Source organism: Hydra viridissima, unplaced genomic scaffold, assembly GCF_058129835.1.
Source record: "Hydra viridissima isolate aposymbiotic clone 2 unplaced genomic scaffold, HvirCarnegie_v1 scaffold_11, whole genome shotgun sequence".
Taxonomy (NCBI): domain Eukaryota; kingdom Metazoa; phylum Cnidaria; class Hydrozoa; order Anthoathecata; family Hydridae; genus Hydra; species Hydra viridissima.
The window spans coordinates 3,103,059-3,129,353 of NW_028324310.1; the positions used below are offsets into that span (position 1 = coordinate 3,103,059).

At 27.0% G+C, this 26,295-nt stretch overlaps 3 protein-coding genes across 13 annotated transcripts in view; all 3 read right to left on the reverse strand.

Annotated features, from left to right (window-relative positions):
- Positions 1 to 26,295, reverse strand: part of LOC145191148 (UDP-glucose:glycoprotein glucosyltransferase 1-like) — a 421,900-nt gene that overhangs the window by 148,822 nt on the left and 246,783 nt on the right. The window lies entirely within an intron of this gene.
- Positions 683 to 19,412, reverse strand: LOC145191769 (uncharacterized). 11 transcript variants are annotated; one of them, XM_090066326.1, is made up of 37 exons: positions 19,296 to 19,393; positions 18,956 to 19,159; positions 18,659 to 18,779; positions 17,268 to 17,377; positions 16,536 to 16,658; positions 16,057 to 16,083; positions 15,005 to 15,109; positions 14,788 to 14,874; positions 14,370 to 14,468; positions 14,099 to 14,194; positions 13,778 to 13,882; positions 13,111 to 13,215; positions 12,942 to 13,016; positions 12,344 to 12,403; positions 11,951 to 12,055; positions 11,653 to 11,778; positions 11,156 to 11,260; positions 10,906 to 10,998; positions 9,598 to 9,681; positions 9,367 to 9,450; positions 9,196 to 9,273; positions 7,013 to 9,080; positions 6,534 to 6,757; positions 6,128 to 6,454; positions 5,636 to 5,798; positions 5,208 to 5,434; positions 4,903 to 5,111; positions 4,614 to 4,790; positions 4,386 to 4,488; positions 3,876 to 4,070; positions 3,621 to 3,659; positions 3,443 to 3,539; positions 3,218 to 3,300; positions 3,064 to 3,137; positions 2,820 to 2,889; positions 2,561 to 2,666; positions 683 to 1,170 (listed from the first exon to the last, which is right to left on the reverse strand). In XM_090066326.1, exons 2-37 carry the CDS (start codon positions 18,956 to 18,958, stop codon positions 1,097 to 1,099), a joined length of 6,027 nt encoding a protein of 2,008 aa, XP_089922452.1. In that variant the 5' UTR covers positions 18,959 to 19,159; positions 19,296 to 19,393; the 3' UTR covers positions 683 to 1,096. The 11 variants fall into 11 exon arrangements, with proteins under 11 accessions (XP_089922452.1, XP_089922453.1, XP_089922454.1 ...); XM_090066327.1 differs by having other exon boundaries at positions 12,344 to 12,400; positions 19,296 to 19,380; XM_090066328.1 differs by lacking the exon at positions 16,057 to 16,083 and having other exon boundaries at positions 19,296 to 19,412.
- On the reverse strand, positions 21,797 to 25,270 carry LOC145191644 (GDP-fucose protein O-fucosyltransferase 4-like). The gene is made up of 6 exons (XM_090067596.1): positions 25,050 to 25,270; positions 23,947 to 24,021; positions 23,608 to 23,781; positions 23,156 to 23,342; positions 22,864 to 22,986; positions 21,797 to 22,684 (listed from the first exon to the last, which is right to left on the reverse strand). The coding sequence occupies exons 1-6, from the start codon at positions 25,117 to 25,119 to the stop codon at positions 21,829 to 21,831; spliced, it is 1,485 nt and encodes a 494-aa protein (XP_089923722.1). The 5' UTR covers positions 25,120 to 25,270; the 3' UTR covers positions 21,797 to 21,828.

Below are 26,295 nucleotides of genomic sequence, written 5' to 3' on the forward strand. Positions count from 1 at the left end.
GCGAAACCTGTAGTTTGAAATGACTGATGAGCTAAAAATTTTCCTCATATACCTAGAATTCATTTGTCATAGATTTTTTTAGTTTTCTTCCGTTGGATTTATAATATTTGTTTTTATCTGCAATTGCTGTTATGAAAAAACTTATTATCATCTCAAGTCAACATAATCTGAACCAGTGAGACAAATTAAAAAGTCGTATGACAAATGAATGTGGTGTTAAACTACCACTACCATTTTTGAAATGTTTTTTTTGTTTTGAGAAATAGATATTCTGAGGCTTTTGTCGTTTTCTTTTTACTTTTTCATAAAATGTTGAGGCAAGCGAAGTATTCGTTTTTTTCGTATGCTTAATTTTATAATTTTTGTAAGTATTTGCTTTGCTGATAATTGAGTACTTTTATAATGAACACAACTTTCATGTTTCATTTCTGTAGATATTTTCTTACTTTTATTGTGAGCATAACTTTTGTTTATTTTTTGTTAATAATTGACTACTTTTATTGCGAATATACAATATATAATATATATATATATATATGTATATTATCGATGATTTATAATAATTATTATCGATAAATCGATAATAATTATAAAACATTTATCGAGAAACCTTTTATCTTTATAAATCGTTTATCAATCAGCCGATAAACATCAAAACATTTGCAGAAATCACAAATCGTGGTTATTTTGACTACATTTTAATTCAAGAAGAAAAAACAGATTGACAGAAAATTATTTTTATTATTTTCTCCTATAAACTTTGAGTAAGAATAAATAATTTTATAAAACCGACGGATGAATGAGCGGATGAATGAGCGGATGAATGAGCGATGTGAACGAATAAAAATAATTAAATTACAACCGATCTAAAAAATGTTTTTCTCTTTTTATCATAATATGTATAATTTTTGTTTCAAAAACTTATTCCTTGAAATCTAATGAAATTCCATTATGCGAAACATATTTGTTGTTCTTGAACAGGTTTGATTTATAATATTTTCATTGTAAATCTAAGAGACGTTCCAACCAGAACTTTAAACATTACATAATGTATATGTAACTCATCAGTTTGATTAAAAAATTAGAAATTTCATGACTAAGACACTCCTGCCCACCTATACATATAATTTGTCCACGTGTTTCTCTGGTTTCCAGACTCACTTTCAACACCTGCAAAAACAAACAGAAAGTAAAAACAGAAGAATTACTCCAGTATTTCAGTATAAAAAAATAAAAATAAATAAAATTTTCATAAGCCATTTTCATTACTTTTTTATATTAAAATCATTAGACTTTTACTTATAAAATCGTACTATTTTGCGCGCATAGCTAGGGCCGCATCCGCAAAATACAAGCAAGAAGTGTTAAGAACGATTTTTAAGATCGTAAAGAAATAATTCATTGACGCAAATTACGTATGTAGTACTATTTTTTACAAAAAATTTATATACAGAAATTGCAATAGTCATGAAAAACCATCCTGTTTAGAAAACGTGCGTCTTATTTCACAATCACAACTTCTGATCAAGAGTTGATGCCACCCAGCGGCAAAATAACATACTGCCCAAAGACAACAAGTCAAACGGATGTGTGAACAAGTCGCACATCCGTTTTTATTAAAATTGTCATTTTTCGACCATAAACAATAAATTCTTAACTTTAATCATTAGAAAATAATAAAAATTCTCGAAAAAAGAAATATCCTTTAACACTTGTTGAAAATTTAGGAAAACTTTTTTTTTAATGTTGGCTTTAATTGAATTTTTCCAATAATGAAAATTTTTACCAAAACTGAGATCTTTTTTCAAAGATAGAATTTATTTTTTGGAACAGAATTGAAAGTGGAGAATATGCTTAAGTCGAATCCCATTGTAGCGTGAAGTTTTTAATGACGTAATATTTTTAACTCCACAGTAAAAGCCCCATACTAAATTTTTACCCCACTTTAAAAATATTTGTTAAATTTGACTATCGTTATGAAATTTTTACTCCCCAAGTAAAAATGTTATATTATATTTTATCAATACTTTTAAACGTTTTAAAGATTGTGGTTTTGCGAAAAGCAATAAAGAAGCGACTACATTTAATATAAACCATTTAATATTCAGCCTCCCTGCGGGTAAACTAACATTCTGGCGAAAGGCCAACTTGTTTGGGAGGCGGCCGCCAATGACTGTACAAGAAAAGTGGAGGAGATAGGATTTCCGCCGATTATCAACTCTGTTCTGTTCGAAGTTATGAACAAAGCAAAAGTTAATTTTCTCCATCAAAAGCTTTTTTTTTTTTAATATCAGATAACCGGTTGTCAACCTTTCCGCAACGAATTTAAGAAAAGGCAATATAAAAGATTGTTTTTTAAAACAATTGAATTTAAGGAATAGATAATCTTATTTTCTTCAGATTAAAAAAGATCGACTAAATGTTTCAATCTCATTAAAAAAAAAAAAAAAAAAAATTATTTATCGATTAAATTTGGAGAAATTGCAACGAATACGCGTTTTATACCACCAAACAAAAATTGTAATATTTTTTTCACCAAAACAATATTCAATTTCCAAACCTTTTGCATATTCTGACATGAACTGTTTTTCTTCGTTACTTAACTTTAGCATCGTACATAAAACTGGTATTAATTGTTCACGCTCCATTGAGCCAACCTTTAAAAACTTTAAACAAAGAGACAATTTTTTAAAATCTTGAAAAGGTGTCGTAAAGCAGACGGATAAATTAATTTGTAAAAACGTATTTCAAAACAAATATGACCAATTTTTAAATTTAAACAAACATTCTACAAATATTACTAAAAGAATATATCTTACTTTTATGATGACATTTTTCAAATATTCCAAATTCGATAACGCTTGCTCCCTCTCAACATTCCTCTCTAATCTAAAAGTTAGGAAAGTTTGATTTCGTCAATAAAAAATAATAAACACAAATTGTTAAACAGAGTTCAAACTTTCGTGCTTAGCTTAAAAATTGGAGCACTGTAAGTCTTTAAAAAAATGGTAAAATTTAACAGTAATTTCACAAAGTAATTTCTAAAAATATCTCTTTAAGTACCTTCGTATTTCATCTTTCAACAGTTTAACTTGATCATCCAACCTTGAAGAATTTGCCTCACTCTCTCTTAATAGCTATGAAAAGAAAATATTCATTCAAAAATAAATAATGCCAACATATCAATAAGACAAGCTCTGGCTGACTTTTAACTCACCGCAGTAACATGTTCATTTTTCTTCATCTGACTGTTCATTAATGCTCTCAAAGAAAATATCTCCTCTCTCAGTCCGCCTGGAGCTAGAAGTAGTAAACACAACATTAAAATTTTTTTTGTTACTTTATGGTACAACCAATATCTTATCATTATTATTACAAAAACATTTAAAATAAACTATCATCATGAGAAGCGGTCAAGCTTACTTTAAATTTGCCAACTTACTAGAAGGTGAGGTAACTATGATTTCAGAAGGAGATAAAATATTTTCCAGTATATGATTGCTTAATGGGGAGCTAGGACTCTGTGGGAGTGAAGAAGACTAAAAAAAAAAAACCGGTAGCAATAAAAAACCACAAACATAAAAAATGGCATTAACATGTGAAAATAAACAATTAATAACCTTAAGACTTATCATTTCAAGCTCTTTAGAATCCATACCCTAAATTAAAAAACCTCAAATACTAAAAGTTTTCTTGATTTAAAGGTGCTGTACATTAGATTTATTGTAATCACAGTTTTAAACTTAATAGTATCTGATCCTAGCAGAAAATCTAAGGATGTAGAGTTTACATACAATTGAATTCATTTTGTATCTTTATTTTATAAAAATTACTTCCCCTTGAAGTCTTAGAAAAAGTTTTCAAAAACCATTTACCTCTCCTTCCTGCCTTTCAAAAACAGGTTTGTTTAAATCTAAAGAACTTAGTTCATTTTTGGAGTCAGATTCTTTTCTTCTTATTGGTGGGACCTGATCGAGATTAAATACAGGAGACTGTTTTATTTGCTCTTTCAATGAATCAATCTCTTTCATGTATTTCTCTAACTCTTGTGACTTTTTTGACATTTCCTCCTAAAAGAGAATGTTAATGCAACTCTAATCAATTCTAATATACCAGAGTTTATAAAAAGAAATACAAAAAAAAAAGAAATACAAAAAAAAGAATAAAGTTTCAACTTAAAGAAACAAGCAAAAGAAATAAATATAATAAACTGAAAACAATTAAATACAACTAAATAAAAAATAAGAAAAACTTTAAACCAAAAAAATAAATACTTTTAATATTAAATGAAAAAAAATTCTATTAAAATCTAATAAAAATAACTTAATTATCACTTTAAGCTGTAGAAATATGAATATTCTTTATAGTATTAAAAAAAAACTTACTTTTGACAAGTTGACCACATATTCATTTTCCTTTTTTAGTAACAGAATTTCTTTTTCGTACTCCAAAATCTTTGCATTTAACTCATTGTTTAACTGTGTGTTCCTACCAATAAAAAAAACTTTATTCTTGTAACTAAACATATTTTCATTTGCAAATAGACAAAAAACCTTGGAGGTTTTATTATTAGTGTTAACTTGTAATTTCATTAACTTGTTTTCACAAATCACCTTTTCCTCCAAACAGATTCGATTTGAGCACTTTCCTGTGAAACTTGCTGATACTGTGTTTGGAGGGAATCTTTCTCCACTTCCATCCTGCTGTAGTCATTTTGCATATGGCTTAACTGCTCCTCTTTTTCTTGTAATTTCATCTCCAAAACACCTACCATTTGTTCTAACTCAGCTCTGTATTTTTAAAAAAGTTGCTTTTAAAAAAAACAACTAACTTATAAAATCTTAAAATAATTAGATAAAATCTCAAAATCAGGTAACAAAATCGTAAAACATTTTCTCTGACCTTTCTTGCATTTGCTTCTCCTTTTCAACATCTATTTGCTTATTTTTTTGCTGCTTTAGAACATTGTGTGCTCGGACTTTGTAGTTCTCATATTCCTGTTGCAAATCATCGTGTCTGCGTTGTAATAAGATCATGTCATTGCTTAAGCGAGAGTGCTTTGCTTCAAGAAATTTGTAAGAGCTTGTATGACTTTCTGTGGCAGTGGTTAACTGGAAAAAAACAAAAAAAAAAAAAAAAACAAGAAAAATTGTAAGATTTTAAAACTGTTTGATCTATAATTATACATAACAAAAAAATGAACAAACCTCGACTTGTAACTTATTTTTCTCAGCACTTAGCTTGGCGCTAATCAACTTTACTTCATCAATAATTTGCTGAAGCTCTTCTATTTTATTATGCTGCTGTGTGTGCAGAGTTGCATCATCATCTAGCTTTTTGCGCTCTTCACTCAATTCAGCTTTCAACTTCATCACCAAATTCTTCAGTTTTTTACTTTGATCTTCAATTTTCTTTTTTTCATTTCTTACTTTTGCTAAGGTTGTTTTAAAAAAAAAAAAGACAAAAATTTAAAATACCAAAATAAATAAATAAAGTTTAATTTGTTTCAATAATAATTACATTAACTTATTATTATCAAAATATTATAATTATTTGATTATCACACCAGTATCAGTAACACAGCATCTTTAAAGTCAACATATAAAACATACTCAAATCAACATATAAAACATACTCAAATCAGAAACAAGGCTTTCTTTTGTTTCTTGCAATGCTTGATAACTATTCTGCAATTCAATGAACTCTACCTGCTTGACTTCTAACTTTGCTTTTAAATTCTCAGTTGTTTTTAAATAATCATTGATCTCAAGGTTCATCACATTAATTCGGTCAGATTCCTTTTAAAAAAAAAAAATAAAAAAAGACTTAACAGTAAGTGCTTTTCTTCAAACTTAAAAAATATATATTTTTTGCAACTTTTGCACTCATTAAAAGCATCATGTAGTAGAGATAAATTTTTTTTCCTTATGCTAAAAACCTATATTGCAAACCAAGTATGAATCCCAAAAATAACTACGTTGTATTATACATGCGTATATTAGTATCTATGTACATGTATATATAAATATATGCATATATATAAATATGTATTTATATGCATATATAAACATGTAATATATAAATGAGAATATATATCTGAGAAAAGTAAAAAATAAAAAGCTATTACTTTTTTTAAACTTTCTACTGTTTTTTTAAATTGATCGATTTCTTCTTCTTTTTCTTCTATTTCTTTTTGCTTCACTGAAAGTAGGTGCTCAGATTCCAGCAGTTGCCGTCTAATTTTTTCTATTTCAACTGAAAACTCATAGTTTGCTTTGTCAGAAATTGCCAATAAATTCTGAATTCGAGTAACTTCTTTTTCATTCGTGATTGATGTTACAGTGAGTTGGTTTAAAATTATTAAAAGTTTTTGATTTTCTGATTGGTAATCTTCACCAACCTGTTTTTCACTTTCAAGTTTGTCCTGCAACTGTTTAATCTCTCCTTGCATCAGCTAAAAAAGCCCACAAAAAAATTCTAAAATAATTTATTTCTATTCCATAAGAAAGCTGCCAAGCAGTTAATAATTTTACCTGGAATTCCTCCTCATGTTTGGAGCATTCAGTCTTTTGAGTTACAATTTCATTTTTCATCATTTTCATCTCACTATTCAGACCTTTTATTAGCTCATCCAAGTGCATCTTCTCTTTCTCAAACTCCACTTTCATTACTTCAAGCTCTTTCTTAGCTTTAATAGCTGCATTACGGAACTTACTTGACTTTTCATTTGCCTCACGAACTGCATTTTCAAGTTGAACTGTTGAAAAATCAAATGATAAATTATACAATAAATCTAAAATTATACAATATTTACATATTTGTATTTTATGTTAAATAAAAAAATATATACATATTTTAAAGCATACAAAATAAACTTCTCAAACCATGAATAATATAACTTGAATACTGAATCTGGATATTTTATCATCTATCTTCTTAGTTGAAAAAATCTCACAAGATCTATAAATGTGTAATAAGAAATTTAACAGTAAAATGAAGTAAAAAAAATTACCTTTACTTTCTGATTTTCCTTTAACATCACTTTCAAGTTCTTCAATTCTATTTAATGCAGATTGTAACTCTTCTTCACTACACACAAAAGACATGTTAAGTTTATTTGATTCAGATGTAAGAAATTCATTTTCCTCCTTTAACCTTTTGATTTCTTCAAGAAGTTCTTCATTACCTACAGAGCTGAGTTGACTTTCTTTAAATGATTCCAAAAGTACTTTTAATTCTGCTGAAACTTTCTGTTCAGATTTTAAATCATTTACCAAACTGTCATTTTTATAATGAATACTTTTAAGTTTTTCACTGAGCTCATGATTTTCAGATTCAAGTTTGGCATTAATTGATTCATAAAAATTGAGTTTACTATCAGTTTTCACTAACAGACTTTCTTTTTCTTTAAGGAATTCTTTAACTTCATTTAATGTTATATTCAAAGTGTGTAGTTGCGTTTTAAGTTCCTCAATAATTTTATCTTTTTCAAAACTTTCTTTTTCAAATTTACTTAAAGAAGCTTTTAGGGTTTCACATTCTTTTAACACCACCTGATATGACTCGGAGCTTTTTGTTAATTCATGAATTACTTGTTCTCCTTCTTTTAACTTTAATGTTAAAATCTCACACTGCTCTGAAAGAAATCTGTTTTGCTCTGCAGTCTTTTTTGTAGATTCTGTGGCAAGGCCATGTCTATCTGTCAGAACAGAAAGTTCTTCAGATAAATTTGACAAATCTCTTTGAAGTTTATCCACCTCCATTTCTAGTGTTTTGTTTTCTTTGCAGCTTTCGTTGAACTTGCATTTTAACTTTTCACAATACTCTAATGATTTCTGCTTTTCTAATAAAACTTCTTGTTTCTCCTCTCTTTCTTTTTGTAACTCTACATTAAGTGTGTCAATTTTGTTTGATAAATTTTCAGTGTCTTTTAACAAGTTCACTTTTTCCTCTTCCAAAGATTTAAATAATATGCTCAAGTCTAATACAGCATTATCTTTTTCCTTCAATTTCATTATCATCACAGATGTATTTTCTTCCAGTTCTAAATTTTTACTTTTGAATTGTTCCAACTCAGTCTTTAAACTTTCAGTCAAATCGCTTATCAAACTTGTAGTGGTTTCTTTGTTTGTTACTTGAATTTGCTCTTTTAGATAATCAATGTAAGCTTCTAACTCAACAACACCGGGACAAGATAGTTTTTTGCACAAATTCTCATAACACAAAAGAGAATCTTGAAAGTCAGTGTTTTTAGCACTAATAATTTGTAATTTACTTTGCAATTCTGCACAATTATTTTGGAATTCTTTTTTTTCTTTTCTTATTTCTTTGTAAACCATCTTCAACTGGATGCATTCATCATTCAATTGATGGTACTTTTCCTCAACTATGTTAAAATCATGCTGAAGGATATTTATCTTATTTGTTAGTTTTTGATTTTCTTCATTAACACTATTTATTTCTTGTTCTTCTAATTTATTTAGTTCACTAAAACTTTGATTCTCTTTGCTGCATTCTATAGGAGGCTCTTCAGAGAGTTGTTCTGTTAACACTTCTTTGCTGAAAGTTATTTCATTTTCTTTAATAGGTGTAATTCTTACTTTTGATGTTTTATTGTACATTTCTTGGAGTTCTGCAATCTTTTTAACAGAGTTTTCATAATCTTTTAATAAAGCAGATTTCTCTTCACCTAATTCAGAAATATTTAATCTTAAATGCTGAGTCTCTTGGAAATTCAGCTCATACTCTCTTTTCAAAGCAGTAAAACCTCTGTCTAATTCTTGAAGTTGCAAACACAAACTGTTGTTTTCTTGCAGAGACGTTTCTAAATTGCATTTGGTTGCCATCAACTCTGCATTAAGTTGATGAAAGTCCTCAACAACTCTGTCCATTTCTTTGCGACACACTGATTGGCTTATGATTTCAGCTTGCTTTTTAGAAACTCCTTCATATTCATTTCGGACTTGCACAATGTATTCTTCTTTTACCATAATTTCTTGTTGATATTTTTTAATTTCTGATTGAAGATCAGAAATATTGGAATTAAGCTGGACTATTTGTTGATGAAGTTTGAAGTTTGTCTAAGTAGAAATTATCAAAACACTTTGATAGGTATTTTTAAAAAAATATTTATATATAACAATCTTTTAAACTATTGAAAAAATTAAAATTGTAATAAGAATGTTAAGTATAAACCTCTGCATCACTATTATTTATTTCTTTTTCATGGCGTTCTAATCTCTCCTCCAAATGAAGAATCTCATTTTCTTTTTTCTGGTAAAAAAAAAAAATTAACTCAAAGTCCATTCTCACTTAAAAAAAAAATTTAAGAAATCAAAACAGACAAATCTTAGCTTTCATAAATACCTGACGTTCTTTGCATTCAAAGTCATATTTGTTTTGCAGATCATCATGAGACTTGAATAGTTCTTCAAGCTCTGCTTCCTGATTCTAAAGAAAATAAAGTTTAAAAACTTTTAAAAAGAAAAAAATTCTTAAAAACCTTTTGAAACAATGAGTTTAAAGGAACATTTGAGCAAAACATCTTATGGTTAGCTTCAAATGAAGTTAACTAGGTACCAGAATCTAATTAGATACCAGTTTTTCTTCATTAAGTGTCTGTAGCTGATACAATAACTCTTCAATACGAGTTTCCAATTTCAAAATTGTTGATGCTGATTCCTAGCAGGGAATAAAATACAGCTTGTATTAGATTGAACTGATGATTTATCTAACATTAAATTCATGATGGTTCATTTAACATAAACTTACATTCCTTATAACTGCAACTCTGTTTAAATATATGGATATGTTCAATAACAAATTACAATAAACAAAAACAGAACATTTAAACTTAAATATTATTGTGAATTATTATGAAAAAAAAAAAATTCTTTTCATCGTTGAAAAAATGAAACAAGTTTTGTTAGTTTAATTAATCTAAAGGAAAATTATCTTTACTATCTAAACATACTGATCATAAAAAATTCTACTTCTAATGTAATATTCCCAGTTTAAAAAAGAATAAAAAAGTAAATTAATCATAATCTGTTTATAAACATCACAAAACAAGAGGACATTCATTATAAATATTTATGAATGAGTTTTTTTTACCAGAACTTCAAAACCATTTCTTGACTTTCGTATCATTTTACGTATTTAGAAAATAATCTTGTTTAACTAACTGCTCATACATGATTATAGAGCTAAATATAATTTGTCTATTAATCAGCTATGTCACTTTAAAGGAAGCTTAAAAGATTGCATCACAATTATATTTTTGTTTTCATAAAAAAAAAAAAAAAAAAAAAAATAAGATTGCTGAAGTTTAAATGCTTTTGGAAAAAAAAAAAAACTAGGTTGCTTAGAGCTTCGGTTTTAAGTGGTGTAAATAAAAATGAAGTTTTCTTCATTCAAACAGATTAAATAGCAAAATTTACTCAAGTAAAGATTGTCAATAGGAAAACAATAAGTATTTACTTATAACAGCACAGGTGCAATTTTAATTGTTTAGTAAATTCAAGACCTTAATTCCTACTCTCTTTTAATAAAAGCTGTATATAAAAAAATGGTCTGTAAATTTAAATAACTTCTCTGTAAATCTATAGAGCTGGTTAGTAAAATCTATAAAGATTATAACCTTTACCATATAAATAAAACATTGTATAAAGAAATGGTTTCAAATTATTTAATTTCTACATTTTTAATACTTATTTTAGTACTCAGGAGGTATAAACAAGTAACATTCAATTCAACTAAGAATCTGAATTAAACAACAAAAAGCTTATTTTATAAACAGTACAAGTAAACAAAAAACAATTTTAAAAATTCATTATATTTTGTTACTTTAAGCTTATCTTAAAGTTAACAAAAATATAGTCATGTTGACAAAAGGGGCCATTTTACCTCATCAACAGCAAAATACTGTGTTTCCTTTGAAACAGGTGTTTCTTTTGAAACAGGTATTTTTGTGGGTTTTTTTCTGTCTTTTTTTTTACCCTGTTTAAAGAAATAAAACAACAGAATTAATTTTAAAAAAAAAGCAACCTTCAAAAGATTCAAGCAGTAAAAAATAAAAGAATGTGCACAACATACATTTATATACATATAACTTCTGTCAAAACTAAAAAAAGAAAAAATTACTGAAATTTTATACCTGAAAAGAAGCCTTCAATTTTTTCATATCTTCATTAAGCTGAGAATTCTGAGCCTGCAGATTCTCTCTCTCAATTAAAAGATCATCAAACTTATCTTGCAACTTCTAAATATTTTTGAAAAGAGTAAAGAAAATTTTAAAAACATTAATTTTAAAGATTATTATGAGTAATATATAAATATATAATATCTTAAAGTATGATACTCCACTAATAATACTGGTCATTGTTATACATTTAAGAACAACAACAACTAAATTAAAACAACATTAAATTTTTTTTTTTTTCAATGGATACTTTGTAAGAGCTTGCTTCTTACTGGCCATCATTTGGAACAATCAAATGAAAAGCTTTTTTTTTTTTTTTTATGTCACTTTCTGCTTTGTAATATTTAAATTTCAAAATAATTGATTCAATAATTCTGTTTTTAAGTCATTTAGCTAAGAACAAAATATAAAAGTAAAAAAGATGAAATCACAAAAATACATCAAATATATGCCTGAAAACTTATTAGTCCACTCTTTTGTTCTTTTTTTAATGTTTTAATTTCTTCCTCTTGTTTGTGCTTTGCTGTCAATTGGTTTTCATGCTCTGAGTTAACTTTTATGTAATTTGTTTCGAGTGACTATAGAAAAAGTAAGAAAATATTGATAATTATAAAGTCATATCAATACGCAGATGAATAATTTAATTATTAGTATTTGAAACCATCAAGTTTATATTTAGATAAAAAAATAAGTTTTTTTAAAAAATGATACAAACAGTAGAAAATTTGAAACAGCAACAAAATTAAAAACCTTAAAATTCTCAGAAACTTCTTCATTGACTTTGATCAAATCACTATTGGATAACTTTAATGAAGCATTTTCTTTCACCAGATCTGCAATTTGTTTGCTAAAATCCTTTAAGTAAAAGTTTGTAATTATAATAAAATTGTAACTTATTATCATGCATAGATTAGATAATTTATATTAGATATGTTATTACTAATATAACCTAAATATAAATCTTTTTTCTTTAGGGTATTTTAAAAATGTATTACTTATAATTTAGTAGATTTATTCAGCATTATTATATATATATATATATATATATATATATATATATATATATATATATATATATATATATATATATATATATATATATATATATATATATATATATATATATAAACATAAATAAATTACTTTGAGTTGTTCTTTGTACAAATCATCTTCTGCTGTTACTTTGGCTTTGGTCTTTAACTTCTTAGAAAATCATTAAAATAAAAGCAATATTATAAGCATTTAAATCATTTCAGGTATGTTCTTAATACAACAGGAAAACATGCTTATTTAACATTCTGAAACATTAAACTGAAAATAGACTAATTAAAAAAAAAAAAAAATAATAATACAAACATTTGTAATAATAAGTAAAAAGAAAGTAAATTATCTTGATATTTTATTGCTATTTTTGTATTTTAACTACATTTACATTTTTTTGTATATTTTAGAAACAAACCTATATACAAGTGATTCATTTCTGAAAATTATAAAACCAGCAAATAGTTTAAAATAAGCTCATATTAGTCAACAGATAAAAGATTAATTGTAAAAGAGATTTAAAAGCATGAAACAATTGAATAACTTAATAAGTACACTTTGCTTTAAATCAATTAGCATAAGCATTTAAGAATAAATTCTATTCTATATAAATGTAAAAATCAGAAATTTTTTTCAATTAATTTTCAGCTATGATCAGGAAACCAGCTGTAAAACTAAAATAACTAAACAAGAACCTTACTTGTACTAACTTCTGCTGTTTTTTTAACAAATCATCACGTTCACCAACAATAATGTTCAACTGCTTCTTCAGCTCCTAATATTTAAAGAAAAATACAAGTTTGCATTTTACAGATGGAAAAAGACAACAACAGTGGTTTAAAATATTCTAAGTGATTATCAAAACTTACTTCTTCCATTTGAGAAGCCCTTTCAAGCTTTGTCTTAGCAGACTTTAGTGATTTAGATTGCTTTTCTTTTTCTGTTTTTAACTTATGAATTTCCCCATCTAACTCCTGAACAGGAAAATAAAAAAATATATAATAAGGAAATATGTAAATGAAAAATTATTTTAAAGGAATTATTTAAATTCAAAAATTGAAAGAAAAAAAAAAAGAAAAGTAGACATAATTTAAAGAACTTAAAACCCACAAAAAGCAACAACAAAAGATTTTTATGAATTAAATTCAAGGGACTGGAACAGAGCTGAGGCTACATAAATGGCTAAGAAGAGTGTATAATAAAAGAAAATCGCTCTCAAATAGAAATATCTATGTTTAATTGCAGATCAACCTCTGTAGATAACATGAAAAATATTAAAGAATAGAAAAATCAAAAATACCAAACTATCTTAACTAATAAAATAAGACTAAACCCATTAGTTAAAGATCTAAAAACTCATAAAACTGGCATCTCATTACTCAGCTACTGCTTTCATCGTAAACTAAAACAAAAATGTTTGGCAATTTTCTTAATATTTATTATTTACATAAATATCAAACAATAATAACAATGTTTTGTTTGCTTCATACCCACCAAAACTAATCTACATTTGTTGTCATCATCAAAACTAATTACCTCTATTTTAGATTGATATGACTTGATTGATTCTTTTAACAATGCATTTTCTTTAAGAACCTTTTCTATTTCTTCGTTATGCTGTAGTTGCTCCTTGTGAAATGTCTTTTAAAATGTATATGATATATAATCAATTTAAATATGATTAAAAAACAATTATAATGGTAAATTTTTTGATCACAATAATATAAACATTCCCTTGATCAAAAAACTTATCATTTACTTCCCTTTCATACAAAAAAAGAGCATGAAATTAAGCACACATAATAAAAAAAAAAATTCTATAAAATATCTTAGCTATAAATTTGTTATTATCTATACCGCAATTTCCTTTCGAAGATTTTTCATTTCTGCATCCATTGCAAGAATGTGTTCAGACTTTGTCTTGTTGTCATGGTCTAAGTTTTGCTTTACTTCCTGTTAAACAATGATAATTAATGATAATTAATGATAAATTATTAAAACTACAAATAAATATTAATGTTAACAATAAAAAAAAAAACGTTAATATTTAACAATAACAAACTAATAAAACTATTGTTTGCTTTTTTTTCAAATATCAATATGAGATCAAACTTAAGAAAGTAAAAACCTTATTTTGTGCATTTGTGTTCAAGAGTTCATCATACTTTGTCTTCAACTGCTGTACTTTTGTGTTAGAAGTACTTGCAGCAAGCTCATTTTCTAGATTCTAAAACATTTTAAAATAACATTTGCATTAATTTTATGCAAAAACTGTAAAAAGAAAATAAATGCCACTGTAAGATAAATCTTAAATAAGACCATAAGAAATGGATATACAATGATTTAAAGTGCCTGTTATAATATTAAAATGGCTATCAGTCAGCAGTTTTCAAATCTTTAGTTCACTTGTGTATAGTGCCAAATATTTTAAAGGTATATGATACCAAACTAGTGGAACTTTGAGCAGAAGAAACAATGTCATTTTGATTTTTATTAGTGGGCTACCTAATGACTTAAATTACAGCACTTAGCAAAATAAAAAGTACTTTTATTGTTTCTTTCAAGTCTTTGATTTCTTTTTCAGAAGTGTCATTTGCTTTAAGTTTTGACAAATAAAGTTCTTCTCTGTATTGCTACAAATATCAAAAAGAAAAACAGTTCAGAAAACATTTTTCAATCAAGATGATAGTTTTAAGTGTCATTTAAAAGGAAACCAACATTCTTTGCTTACTATTATAAAGAAAATTATAATGAAAAAAATACCATTGCTTCTTTGTGTAAAGTAGCGCATTCTTCTTCTAAATTTCTTATCGTTTCTGCCATGTTATCTTTTTCAAATTGTAATTTATCAAGCTCCTCTTCAAAGTTCTGAAATACAATAAACCTAAAATTTTTAAAGGTTACTTTTTATTGAAACTTTAATAAAACTGATAGATGTTTTTCATATTGTAGCCTGTAATTCTCTTTTGGTGAACAATTTTCTTGAAGTCTTAAATAGACTTCAAGGCTTTTTTCAATAAACATTTATAAATGATATTGTAGCTCTTTCTAATAAATTCAATAATAATTATTTGTTTAGTGTTTTCTTAAATCAATATCAAAATTGAAATAAGATATAAATATTACACTGGTAACTTCAGGAAAATATTTTTTCTGACAATAAGGAGCCTAATTAAAATGTTTCTAAAGGATTATCTGGAAAAATAATAATAATAAACTTTATTCTTTACACTCAATATGTTACACTGAATATAGTGTAATAATCTCAAAATAATGATAAAAATAAATTTAAAAAAAAACTTCTTTAATAATAATAACAATAATAATAATAATAATAATAATAATAATAATAATAATAATAATAATAATAATAATAATAATAATAATAATAACAATAATAACAATAATAATAATAATAATAATAATAATAATAATAATAATAATAATAATAATAATAATAATAATAATAATAATAATAATAATAATAATAATAATAATAATAATAATAATAATAATAATAATAATAATAACAATAATAACAATAATAATAATAATAATAATAATAATAATAATAATAATAATAATAATAATAATAATAATAATAATAATAATAATAATAATAATAATAATAACAATAATAATAATGGTAAGAATATATATGATAACAATAAAAATACTATACACAATAAAAATACAGCAATATCAAATAGAGGAATAATAACAAAGCTAAAATACTATAAAAATGGTTGATTTGAAATGTCATTTTAAAAGTCAGTGTTTTCTGTGAGACTCAGAAAGTAAAGAGATTTGTTTACCTTACTCTGTTGAGATATGTCAGCTGTCTGTGGAATAAAGAAAAAAAGTTTTATTTAAAAAATTCTTGACACAAGAAAAAACAACTTATCTTTACTTACTTCATTTTCAATTTCAGTTAAATATGATTTCGATTACTTCATTTCATAGCAATCAAGATATTAGGATTTTGATTATAGGAAAAGAGGCAGTCAATAAGAGAAGAATGTTAAAAAATTCTGTTAAAAACCATATTTATATAAAGGAAGCACTAAAATTATATCACATTTGCTTTGTTAGCTTCTATGTTTGAGGGATAAGTCTTTTTGTTATTGATCTTTATTAATATTTTTTTGGTTTTACACTAAAACATAAAATTTATCTCAAAGAAAATTGTCTTATTTATTTGTTCTACTTTCTGCTTTCAGAAGAACTAATAAAACTGAAGAGAAATGTGGTAGCAACCACTAAAGAAGTTTAAAAAAGAAAATAAGGAAAAAACCTGCATAATTTCTTCATGTTCTCTCTGCATTTCCTCAATTTCTCCATGAAGATCATCATTTTCTGCTAACATTTCTTTTCCCAACTTTGCAGCAAGTTGCAACTCATTGTCTTTATTTAAAAACTGTAAAAAAAGTTTCTTTTTATCATTATTGTTAATGTCATACATTTTTTTGTTTGTTTGTTAATATCTACATTAATTATTTTCAATTCAAAATACAAAAATAACAATATTAAAATTTTTTATCCCAGAAAAATAAAAATATTTTTCCCCTGGACCTGTAAAATTAGCTGTTTTTGAGAAACTTTTTCTAAAAAATTGCTTAGGAGGAGGGGTGGGGGTGGTGGTGGTAATGATTGAGTAGTCCTGTTGAGGTCAAATTTTTTAGTAGCTGCTTTTTTAATATTTGCCCCAAATTTAGAGTGTATGATGTTTTAGATTTGAAAATTATACAATAATATTTAATTTCTTCCATTAAATATTCAATATAAAAATGTTAATCTGAAAGTAAAGTTCCTTTAAAGTTTTTTTTAAAAAATTAATAACTTAAAAACATTTAAATGTGCAAAACAGATCTTTTTTTATTTATGTTTCTCAAAATTGCATTTTGTGATGATTTAAAATTATTTTCACATAAATTAAAATACTAATAATTAATAATTAAAAATTAAATTTCAATTTTTAAAGTTTAAAAAGTTTAATTTAAATTTAAAGTTAAAAAGAAATGCATACCTTATTTTTTTTTTCAAACTCCAAAGAAATTTCCTGCTTTAACCATTCTTTTTTCTCCTCTTGAAGTCGAGCATTCTCATTTGCTTCAATCAATAACTCTTCTCTGAGCTCTACCATGAAAAACACTAACAATTTATTACAGAATTCTCAACGAAATATTCTCAGTATTTATCAATTAAATTTCCCACAACCAACCAGAATAAGGAGCTCAATAAGGAACATTTGTTCAATTAGTAGATCCAAGTTAAAGTTTAACTTAACAGTATACTTTTCTCTTATAAAAATATGCAAGCGGGATCGAAACGAAATTAAACTAGAAATGTCATTTTATCTTGGGGCAAAGATGTGAACAAGAAAAAGCACTTTTTATTAAAAAATTATTTCAGGATATAACTTTTAAAAAATTATTTTAATAAAATTATGGATTATATTACACTTTTCTACCTTTAAGTTCACCAATCAACAATATGTATGTATGTGTGTATGTATGTATGTATGTATGTATGTATGTATGTATGTATGTATGTATGTATGTATGTATGTATGTATGTATGTATGTATGTATGTATGTATGTATGTATGTATGTGTAATAAGTTTTCTAATCTTGTTGCAATATTTCAGGGATCTAACAAACTATTTTACTTGATTTTTATTTTACTTTATGTTACTTGAGCACGGAAAAAAAATTTCTTTTAGAGTTAAATTTTTTTGCTTGTTAGTTTCTTTAAACAAAAAGTTTTGCTTTGCAAAAACAAACTTAAGTCTTAAAAGCCTAAATAATTTAACAATCGTTATGTAACAATCAGCAATCAGAGTGAGTTTTTTTTATTTTATAACAACCAAGTTTTTATTCCTATTTTTGTTGTCTTCAAATTTTATCAAACAACATGGGTTTATAACTAAAAAATAAATTCTTAGCTTTTATAATACAGCATTTGTGAATCAGTTTCAGTAATAATCATTATCATTTAAGTGGTTTTATTAAATTTTGCAGTATGAAATGCTTATGACTTCTACAAAGCATATGTAAAACTAATAAACATTTATGAAAACAAAAATGAGGTATGAGAGGATTTAACAACCAGCTTTTAATATATATGTATAAAACTTCAAAAACGTGAATGATTATATCACATAACAAACACTATCTATCTCTATTTATCTCTATCTATTTATCTATATCTATATCAATCTCAATCTCAATCTCAATCTCAATCTCAATCTCTATCTATATCTATATCTGTATCTCTATCTATTTATCTATCTATCTATCTATCTATCTAGTAGCACATTCTTCTTCTAAATTTCTTATTGTTTCTGCCATAATATCTTTTTTAAATAAAATATTTATTAAGTCTGAAATACCAGTCTAAATTTAAGTTAAACATACCATCTATCGTTTTCTTTAATTCTTTGGCATTAAGAGCTTGTTTTTTGATGAATTTAAGCAGTTCTTCTTTTGGAAGACTTTCAAGTTTACCTGCAACTTTACTGGGTGTACCTGCATTTTCCTAAAAAATATATTTTGTTTTTTAAAATAATTAAAAAACTTTTGCCAAGTTTTACTCTTTTTTGTAGATTTTGCCTTTATTATTCATGAAAATTAAAATTATTTGTAGTAACTTTTTAACGTAAAAGTTTAAAGTGAAGTAAAAATAATAACACAAAACCGAACAAGAAATGCTACCATTTGCAGTTTTTTATTAGATAAGCTGTGAGCGTTTTAGCTAGCATGAAAGGATGAAATTCTTAACATTTTGTAAAAGTTCTCAACCAGCTATTGTTTATTAATAATGCGCCATTATGTGAAATGAAGGTTTTTGAAACCATGCTCACGAAGAGGTGACTCTAAATAGTGAATTAACCGTTGCTTTTTTTTGCGTCTTTAACCCTTAAAGAATTAAAAATGAAATCAAGTTTTTAATACAAAGTAAATGACAAACTTTCGTTTACGACTTTGTTTAAACCATGTCTCTGGATTTTTTAAATTTTATTCAATAAAAACCAATAAATACACAAATATTTACATTTACTTTCCTGAATTAACTTATTTGTTTAACTTAATGAAATTAATTATTATTTCCTTTCCCTAATCTTGTTCTTTTTTTTTAAAGAAGGAATCGTTAGTTGAGGTGAAAAAGTATAAATTAGGTATTCCTTGAGCGTTTACACAGCTTGTCAAGTATTTATCGGACCGTGTAAGTTATACGCTTGTTTTTTTTTTTGTTTTATTGTTTTTTTTTGTATTCTCTTTTCGCACCTCATTTTCACAAATTAGAAAAATAAAATTCTAAACTTAAAATTACTCCTCAGTCATCAAAGATTCACAAAACACATACTAATTTTCCTCAGAAAAATTGTTGTCAAATAAAGCTCATAACCCTTGTTAATGAAATCCTATTTGAGATTGATTTATAAAATTGCGAGAAAATCAGTAGATTTTACGAGTTTATTTGGATCATATTTAGTACCACAAGTGAGATTAGCTGATGTGTGAGGAGGTGTAAAGAGTATTTGATATAATTCTTCCAGTTAAATACTTAATAATATATACAAAATAATAGTTGATAATATATAAATAACAAGTAATAATATAAAAAAAAGTAAAGTAATGGTATAAATAATAAATGATAAAAATAATAAATGATAATGTGTAAGTAAAATTTTAGTTAAAAAGTTTAAAGAACTTTTGATTTATTTGCGTCACTACGAGGACAGTTTTCTTTAAAAAAACTTTCTTAAAAGTCCGTATTAAGAAAATGTTTTAAAGAAAACTGGTACGAAAAAATTCATTAGACAAGTAGGTAAATCGGTCATTAAATCGAACATGAAAAATAGGAATCTATTTAATTAAGTGGATATTTCTGTCTGTGAGACCCTATAATAGCCTTTAGAATTTTTGCACGAAAACACGGACACGCCTGTTTTTGCTCACAAACAATTATGTGGCATTGTCGAGGGCAAAATCAATGAACTCTTTAAAAATTCAATTGCCTGAAAATGCGAAAAAATCAAAGAGTATTGTTTATCGAGATATTTATCGAGAGTTAATGAATAAAATTTACAGTTTATTTATTCGTATGAAGTAATCATACTCACGCAGCTCGTCAAAAGTTAATATTTGGTACGACCTCCTTTACTTTTAATTACTGCTTTCATTCTTCGAGGCATAGACGCAATTAATGAGTCAACAATTCTCATATCAATCTCTCGCCAGGCCTTCTCGATTTGTTTAAATAATTCCTCACTGGTCTTCACATTTGCACGCTCGATCTTATTGTTAATTAGTCAGGGCTTTGTGCAGGCCACTCCATTGATATTCTTGTCCTTGAACCATTGTTTTACAAATTTTGACGTATGTTTGGAATCTTTGTCCTGTTGAGAAATCCATTTTAGGGGCATCTCCCATTCAGCATGTGGTAACATAACATCTTCCATTATATCTTTGTAAACAAAGCAGTCCATAATTCCATTAATTTTGTGAATAGGACCAGTTGTTAGTGCTGAGAAACATCCCCAAACCATAGCAGACGTTCCATGCTTAAACACTTTTCTTGGTATATTTAGTATTGAATCTAGTGTTCTTTGGCCTCCAGACTCGCTTCTTGCAGTCGCTTCCAAAAAGTTTATATTTTGATTCATCACTAAAAAGTATGTTTTTCCACTGGTCTACAGTCCAATTTTGGTGTACTTTGGCAAATGCAAGTCTTAGCTTTCTATTTTTAAAGGAAGTTAGCGGTTTCTTGGCAGGCATTTGAGAAAACAATTTTGCTTCGTTAGCTCTTCATTATTCATTCAGTGCGATTAGAGATTTGTAGTTCAAGTTTTTTGGTTAATTTTGTGGATGACAAAAATGGATCTTTTTTAAGCTCTTTAACAATTATTCGATCTAGTCTTTGTGATGTTTTTCTTGGACGTCCGCCCCGATGGTTTGTTTTATAGCAGTCACGAGATCCAAATGATTTGACAGTTTTGCTTACAGTCGATTTAGCTATATTATATTTTCTATAAATTTTAGCTTGACGTTTTCCGCTTTTAAAATCCTTAATAATATTTTCACGTAAAACACTTCTTTATTTGTTGTAGGCCATTTTAAGTTGCAATTTACCCCATATATCACGAGTTAAATCTATTTTTAGTTTAATTGAAAAAATAATTGGCCAGACGTTCCAAAATCTATTTTATTATTTTAGAGTAATGTTATGATAAAAGTGAAAACAAAAGAATGTGGTAAATTGAATAAAGACAATGAAATCTTATAAAAAAAGTTTCGCTTTGATTTGTCCACCTTGTTTTGCCCAAGGAAAAATGTAGTTTGTTGAGAAAAATGTTTTATAATTTTTTTTTGTGATTCTTAGTATGATTCAAACGTTTTAAATTTTGTTAAGAACATAGTAAAGCATTTAAAAGTTAATATGTACAATTGTTTTACTAGTTCTTTTTAGTTTTTGATCAGCTTTTGTTCTAAATTTGAGTTTGTCCACCATGTTTTGTCCGATACTGTATATATCGAAAAAAAAAACAAACATATTTTAACATTATTTTTTCATAAATAAATTTTTAATGGTAGTTGTCCGTTTTAACTTTCAAATACTTTTTAGTAAAATTTTTTGAGTCTGTTTCGTTTAAAAGTAACATCTTATTAACAGCTAAAGCTTCTTGTTCTGCGAATTGCAGTAAAAATTTTGAGTTGACATTTTTTCTTGAATGAGGAAGAATATTTTTTGGCTCTGGACAACCCATGTGATCATATTTTGCGATTCTTGAGGGTAAAATATCGTTTTTAGGATTTTGTAAGTGCTTTTTTAGAAGGGAATTTCTCTCGTGTAACTTGTCACAAACGTGACATGAGAACCCTGGAAACATATACGAATAACCATTCGGCTTTTCGTTAGCTTTAGGTAGTGACCATTTTTGAACTTTTAAAGACTTTTTAAGTTTTGGATTGGAGAACTTTCCAGTAAAACGATGCTTTAAGTATTCCTCATACTTTGTGTCGTTCGCATTCAGCTCTGTAAGATATTCTGCTAGCTCTTTGGGAGAACGAAAATCTTGAACCATAATCACAGCTTTTTCACTAGGCATAAACTCTTCAGCTAAAGAAGATCCCAAATACACTGGAACCGATCCGATACTGAGAGGTCGAAACAGTTTTTCTGTCATGTAATCTTGACACAGACAGTTTTCAAAAGCTAACTGAAACTTATAACGAGCTAAGAAGTGGTAGTATGGTTCGCTGGATAAATGATGGAAACCGTTGATCTCGTCTGGTGGCTTTTTGTTGTTCAAACAAGGACCGTAAGAATCAATCTTTATGTATTTCATAAGCTCTTCAACATATGTATCTCGATCAGAAGGAGGATTGCAATCGCGTTGGAAATAAACTGCAGGAGCTAGACTCAGTTCTTTTTGCAGCCTAAAAATTGAGTTTTTGTATAAGATTTCAACATTTTGGTATATAAAGTTAGATAAACCTGGTAAAAATGAGTCAAAAGAAAGTATATTTGAAGCACCAATAAAATAAGTAGTTATAGAGCTTGATTATAAATGAAAAATGTGTTGACTGGTTAAATCCGACAAAAATGGAATATTGACCGATTTTTTTCTTTGGTTGTAACAAAAAACTTTTTATCCATCCAAACTCGAGTGTCTTGCATGCTTTGTGTTGTTAGAGGATAGTCCGATTCACGTCTAAACGTTGCCGTATGGTTGAACAAACTATAAATAAACGTTGCCGTATGGTTGAACAAACTATAAATTAACGTCGCCGTTGAATATGCTTTAAAATAAAGTAGCAAGAATTAGTCCAACACAAAATCAAGATTTGCTTAATAACTGTTTAAAAATACTTCCTACATCTAACTATTTTCCAATTCCATTTAATTACCTGATACCCAATTTTGTAGAATACATCCATCGATTTTTAGGAGATTCTTCGTGAAACAATGCCCATTCATGATGGGGTAACCTTGGCAAAGGTAAGTCTGTTGCGTCAAATGACGTGCCATAAAATATAATTCCTCTTGTCAATTTGTTACTGAATTCCTTGCGATCTCGGGTAACTAAGCAAGAGCCTAAAACGGTACGAACATTATTAACGATACGAACATTATTAACGATACGAACATTATTAACGATACGAACATTATTAACGATATGAACAATATTAACAATACAAACGGAATTAACGATTTTTTCATTACAACGGTTTACTTATTTTCATCATTAACTTTTTAACATTAATTAAACTGAGCGCAAATAACACACATAGACAGTGTTTACCATAGCAACGTATATACATTATGTATGCTGAAATAAACCTTTGCTAAATTATTCTACCAAGTTTACAATGGATTTGACGCTCCCTTGGGTGCGGATAAACAGCATCAGAATACCACCACAGTACTTGGGGAAGGTCTTTATCGTCAATTAAATAGATTTTATTATTCAATGGTGGAAGATCTTTGACCCAAGATGAAAAACTTCTTTTCACATCATCAGGAAACAAGATTTCTAGTAATTAAGATTGTAATATAAGGTAGTTTTTTAATTAAAACTAACTGAATGTTTATTTATAAACTTTAGTAGATGTTTCGCTGTGTTTTCAATGAGCGAAAATTCATTATTTTAGAACGAAAGTTTGAAACAAGTTGGAGCAAAGAATTTTTAAAGACTTACTGTCGCACCCATTTTCTTTGAGGCAATAGCCATCGGATTCAATTGCAGAAGAAGCTTTCACAAATGTCAATGCACCTTAAAGATTTGTTGCAATAAATCAAACAATTTAAATTTGCAACTTTTCTTTAAAATTTAAATGAAAGTATGAATTTTTTCCTAAATATATAAAAGAACTCCTTTCAATTAAAAAATTTCTCTTCGGAAATTTCTTCAATTGTTGTCCACTCCCCCTCCCCCCTCCCACCTCCTTATTTGAATCAAGCTGCACTTAAATGTCAGAAATTTTAGTGGGTGGATACTTGTAGATAAGAACTCAGACTATTGTTTCTTTTTTTAACTATCCATCCGCCGAACGAGCAACAAAACTTTTAAGGTTTAAAATCACATTTATCAATTAACATTAAAAAAAAAACTTTTTTCCATTGTGGTCTTCATATAAAATATATTTTTAAACATTACATTGCATGGTTTACAGTCTTAAATAAATGGCTTCATTATATAATTAACATAAGAATGAAAGAATACAGATATAGCATTTATATATATATATATATATATATATATATATATATATATATATATATATATATATATATATATAATAAATAAATAGCCACTTTTAGTAGCCACTTTGTGCGCAATTTTCCATTTAAAGAGTTGGGAATTATTTTTCTTAATCATTTTGTATGCATAAATAAATGACATGAATAAGTTTGTTGTTGTTGTTCTTGCAACTCTCAAGATGTTTCATTTCGAAAACAGTGCATTTAGAAGGAAAAAGATATCAAACATTTTTTGCATAAAGTTACGTTGAACTATGTTTGTAATACGAATTATATAACGGTTGTTTTATTAAAGACTTTTTCAATATGACAGGCTTAAGATTTTCGTTATAAAATCAACTGGGCATGATGTAGAAGATTTTTAAACAGAAAACACCCCATAGTATAAAGATAGTTAAAGAATGTTGGAAAAAAAAGAATGAAAAAAGGTATTTAAAGTGAAACATGCGCAAAAAAAAAAAAAAAAATTCATTCAATGTAAAAGGTTGAATGTTTAATATAAATAAGCATCTTACAAAAAAACATAAATAAGTATCTTACAAAAAAAGAGACCCAATATTAAAATTCTTGGACAGTCGGCTAAAATTGCATGCAGAGTATTAAAAACCATTTGCTCGTTTGTTATTAACCAGATGATAATCAAAAAACATGTGCATCAGTCAAACTAAAGTCGGTTACCGGGAAGATGGAGAGCCATCTAAGCTACATATATGCACAAATAAGAACAAAGTATAGTCATAAAAAACGCATATCTTGTATATTCAGAAATAACCAATCGGTATTACAACTGATATAAATTAACAACAAAAAGCTTAAAATATAATCAAAGTATTAGTAAATTACAATGAGAATTTATGATTTTTATTGTATTAGAGTAAGTTGATTTAAGGAACATCGCGTAGAAAAGTGTCATGCAGACAAATCGCTCGCACAAATATCAATATAAAATAAAATTGCCGATTAAGCTAATAAAATTGAAAAGACATCACACATGCGCGTGTAGATAATCTTTTTGTTAGATTAAGATGATTGTTTAACAAACCTCGCCGAGTGAATTTATGGGGCGATTTTTGGTCTTTGCGTGGATGTTGTTTGGTGTTTTTTTTATCTGAAAATATTACTTTCTGATAATTTATAACTAATCGCGTGAATGATGAAAATTTTATTACAACATATATAAGGAAAAGCGGGTTCTGGCGCATTGACCCATTCCCTATACTTAAGGATGCATAAAAAATGGTGAACACTTCATATCATGACAAAACCAATACAGTCGTCTTTAAAAATCAAGAAGAAGTATAAAAATAATCATGTTATTTATATACCAGTTCTTCAAGATGTTAATTCCTTGTTTTGTAGTGACCGATGGCAAGGGTGTGAATTCCGTCATCTAAGATAATTCTTTTGTCGTCGTTAGCGCTGAGTGCGACCTTGTTAATTTCTTCGGTGTAAACGTCGTGAAGATGAGATCTGAAAACGTTCATGGTTGCAAGTTGTTCATTTCCGTTCATTAAGCAGTCACCACAAGGCATTGATAACTTCTTGAAAGTCAAGACCTTCATTCAATTTTTTCAAGACGTAAAGACACAAATGGCCGCAATAAGAAGTGTTACCAAATTGTACTCTTTCACTGTTATAATAAACTGGACTTTTCAAGTAGTCGACCAGCTCAACAAGAGGAGGCTGAGCGTAAGAATCAAAACTATACTTTTTGTCACCGTCTTTAAACCAACACACCCAATGAAATCCATCTGTGCTTGAATCTCCTGTGTTGACAATTCCACAT

What these genes read in the sequence shown, in the direction of transcription:
- LOC145191769 (XM_090066326.1), bottom strand. An exon ending in AAGTTTCTGAGAATTTTAAG is followed by an intron (nt 11,779 to 11,950) that starts GTTTTTAATTTT and finishes CTTTTTCTATAG; the next exon opens with TCACTCGAAACAAATTACAT. An exon ending in AGGAAAATCAGAAAGTAAAG is followed by an intron (nt 6,758 to 7,012) that starts GTAATTTTTTTT and finishes ATTTTTCAACAG; the next exon opens with TTCAACTTGAAAATGCAGTT.
- LOC145191644 (XM_090067596.1), bottom strand. Translation starts at nt 25,119, where the DNA reads ATGGTTTTTAATACTCTGCATGCAATTTTAGCCGACTGTCCAAGAATT. An exon ending in CAAAGAAAATGGGTGCGACA is followed by an intron (nt 23,782 to 23,946) that starts GTAAGTCTTTAA and finishes CTTAATTACTAG; the next exon opens with AAATCTTGTTTCCTGATGAT. An exon ending in TCTACAAAATTGGGTATCAG is followed by an intron (nt 22,987 to 23,155) that starts GTAATTAAATGG and finishes GTTTATTTATAG; the next exon opens with TTTGTTCAACCATACGGCAA.